Below are 3775 nucleotides of genomic sequence, written 5' to 3' on the forward strand. Positions count from 1 at the left end.
ATAGAACATATATCTCAAAAAATTATTAATCAGTTATAATGAAGATGATGTGCAAAAAAGTAAAATCAGACGAACACACCAGATTTTATAGTGGTTCGATCAAATCTTAACCTACTATATATAGTTATGTGCCTATTTTAAATAGTGAAGAATGTAAATAAATAAATAATTCATTCCCGTATGAGAATAAAAACAAAATGAATAAATAACTACGGATCCAGCTTCACCCCGAATTTGTTGCATCACCGGAACAAAACATTGGCCTAGGCACCTTCTCCTCCGTAAAGCTCTCACAGCCGCCCGCCTATGGCTTCTGTTTCCCCATTCCCCACTATAACCTCCCCTACTCTTCTTTCGTTATCCTCCATTCTCTCTAAGGCCCCTCCGAGGGTTCATGCGCGATGCAGGCCTTGGACTGCTTCCCATCCCTCCACCTTCCTCTCCTCCTCCTCCTCTTCTGTATTCTTCTCGCCGTTGCCTCCTCAATTCCCAACTTCGAACCCGCCACCATCGCCCGCCGCCAGCTTCATAACCTCCCGGAAAACGGAGACCTCCCTGAAGACTTTGAGTTCAACGTCAAGATCGACGTCCACATAAAAAATACTCGCCTCCGCCACGCCTACGTCGCCCTTCACGCCTGGAAACAAGCCTTATATTCTGACCCCTTCAACACAACAGGCAATTGGGTTGGACCCGATGTCTGCAACTACACCGGCGTCTTCTGCGCCCCCGCCCTCGATGACCCCTTCGTCGACGTCGTCGCTGGCGTCGACCTCAATGGCGCCGACCTAGCTGGCTACCTCCCCGCCGAGCTTGGCCTCCTCACCGACGTCGCACTTATCCACATAAACTCCAATCGCTTCTGCGGCATCATTCCCAAGAGCTTATCCCGCCTCTCCCTCCTCCACGAGTTGGACGCCAGCAACAACCGGTTCGTCGGTCCTTTCCCCTCCGCTGTTCTCTCCATGCCCGCTCTCAAGTATCTTGATCTCCGGTACAACGACTTCGAGGGGCATCTCCCCGCCGAGCTCTTTGATAAGGCCCTCGATGCGGTATTTCTCAACGACAACCGCTTCCACTCTCCCATCCCGGAAAACCTCGGCAGCTCTCCCGCTTCCGCTATCATCCTCGCCAACAACCATTTCATCGGGTGCATCCCAAGGAGTGTAGGCAATATGTCTGGAAAACTTAATGAAATCCTCCTCCTTGGGAACGAACTCTCAGGCTGCCTACCGCCGGAGATCGGTAAGCTTGCTAGTCTCACTGTTTTCGATGCCAGCGGTAATTTCTTCACTGGCTCTGTGCCCAAGACTTTCGCAGGCCTCAGCAGCGTCGAAGAGATTAATCTGGGTCGCAATTTACTTAGTGGTGTTGTTCCCGCAGAGGTTTGCCGTCTGCCCAAACTTACGAATTTTAGTTACTCCTTTAATTTCTTCAAGGGCAATGCCCCTGAGTGCTCAGCTATCTCAAGGCCAGGCGTAGTTTTTGACGACAAAGGCAACTGTATTGCCGATCGGCCTGGGCAGAAGACGGCTAAGGAATGCGATCATTTAGTAAGAAAGCCCGTCGACTGCAGCAAGTCTAAGTGCGCTGGTGGTTCCAGTACAAAACCCACCCCGAAGCCCATTGCTCCCTTGCCGGATACGCCAAAGCCTTCTCCGGCGAACCTAACGCCAGCTCCGGTTTCAGTAAATCCTTCTCCCGCTCCCGTGGCTGATAGCCCCACTTTGTCGCCGGAGAAACCTACACCTTCGCCAGAGCCCAGCTCGAGTCCGGTGACTGCCCCATCTCCAACCCCATCTCCATCGCAATCACCGACACCTGCACCAAAGCCTGTTAGTAGCTCGCCGCCGCATGTGGATGATGCTCCATCTCCTTTGCCTACGGAGGAGATATCATCTCCACCAATCTCCATGCCGCCGACTCCACCCAGTTCACCGCCACCTACACCTCCCCCTTTGTTCTCATCTCCTCCGCAACCAGTGCATTCTCCTCCACCGCCGCCGACGGTCAAATCCCCGCCTCCTCCGGTGCATTCACTAACACCGCCAGCTGTTGTCAACTCCCCGCCACCTCCAGTGTACTCACCACCCCCACCACCCCCACCGGTGTACTCACCCCCACCCCCATCAGTTGTCCACTCCCCACCACCTCCGATTCACTTTCCACCCCAACCGGTATACTCACCTCCACCAGCACCAGTCCACTCTCCTCCGCCACCACCAAGTCGCTCACCTCCTCAATATGTCTACTCCCCGCCACGTCCACCATTAGCATCGCCTCCACCGCAGCCAATCATCTCACCACCACCGCCAGCTTTGTCGCCTCCGGAATTCCCTGATATTATTCTCCCACCCGTCGGTGGATATAGCTACGCATCTCCGCCACCACCAATTTATCCGGGCTACTAACTGCTACTGAACGTTGAAATATGTCTGAGGTCGCCATCAACTTTTTTGTTATGAGCGATGGCTAGTTGGCGGAGCTGATCTCTCTGCTGTTTCTTTGTAACGGAATTACAGAAAGGTCAGAAAGTTAAGAGAAAATTTATTGATTTCTTTTGCGTATATGCTGCAAAGAAAAAGAGGGTGGGGAAGTATCAAAATTAAACATAAAAAATAGTTTATATATTTTATTTAATGATATCATTTTCATTCTTTTTATATTATCTTGGTTAAAATTTTTACGGCTTTGTACAAAAAAAAAAAAAACTTAAAGTTTTTCTTTTAGCTGTATTATATATTATAAAATAATTAAAATTTCCTCGTTGTGCTTTCATCCATTATATGCCACGTTAGATAATATGTAGAAATGTATTGATTTTACAAGTCAAACTAAACTATTTAAAAATTATTATTACCTAAAAATCATCAAATATATACTTGAGGATAAAGTTCATTGTCCTAATTTATAAAAATTGGATAATAAAAATGTCTAAATTGATGATACAATAGCAAGTGTATGTTCTATTAAATTATAGTTTTTTTTTAATAAAATGCAATTAGCATTAAAGAAAAAATAATCCTATTACAACCTACTAAGTGACAAAAAGTCTATCACAATCCTCCTTTAACAAAGAAAGAAAAGGAGGAGAAACTTTAATACAACTTAACTCATCCCAGAAAAAATCACCATCTAAAGCAAGGTTAACACAATAATCAACTAACTTATTATAACTTCTATTTGAAAAATTAAATAAAAGATTATCAAAATCCTTAAGAAAAGACAAGTCATTCCACCTCGCTAATATGTACATTCTGAGCCACCTTGCCAACTGAACCTTGCAGATATTTAATGATATTGATATTGTCCCCTACAATATGATGCCTCTTGATTCAAACATCCACTTTTGAATTTTCAAAGAACGGAATGCAAAGAGTTCCAAATAACTACTATACCAATGAATGCATTTAAATCCAAAAGTAAGGAGGAATCTCCCTTTATGATTTTAAAAACTCCGCCTATAATTAAAATTATAGTTGTTGATGTTCTAAATGAACAAATAATTCAATTCTTTTAATTGTTTATCTAACGATTGAAAATAATAAGAATGGACATTTTTCTAGTCGAAATAAATTCTCTCTCTCTTTATATATATATATTCAGTGAGATTAATACCATATTTAAACAGTTGGCATAAGAATTGAACAACTTAAATGTTGGGTGCGCTTATTGGTCTCATGGCATCGCCTAAGACTTCTCAAATGCCTAGAAAAATAGATTGGTCATATAATGGACCCTAAATGACCGTAGCATATTAACAGGGTTCATTTCA

General features: G+C 44.5%; 1 protein-coding gene across 1 annotated transcript; it reads left to right on the top strand.

The window, feature by feature from the left end:
- The first annotated feature begins 401 nt into the window (after positions 1 to 401).
- Positions 402 to 2411, top strand: LOC110115612 (pollen-specific leucine-rich repeat extensin-like protein 3). Its single transcript, XM_020848883.2, has one exon. It carries the CDS (start codon positions 402 to 404, stop codon positions 2409 to 2411), a length of 2010 nt encoding a protein of 669 aa, XP_020704542.1.
- The last annotated feature ends 1364 nt before the right edge of the window (positions 2412 to 3775 follow it).

Source organism: Dendrobium catenatum, unplaced genomic scaffold, assembly GCF_001605985.2.
Source record: "Dendrobium catenatum unplaced genomic scaffold, ASM160598v2 fragScaff_scaffold_777, whole genome shotgun sequence".
Lineage (NCBI taxonomy): Eukaryota > Viridiplantae > Streptophyta > Magnoliopsida > Asparagales > Orchidaceae > Dendrobium > Dendrobium catenatum.

What these genes read in the sequence shown, in the direction of transcription:
- LOC110115612 (XM_020848883.2), top strand. Translation starts at nt 402, where the DNA reads ATGCAGGCCTTGGACTGCTTCCCATCCCTCCACCTTCCTCTCCTCCTC.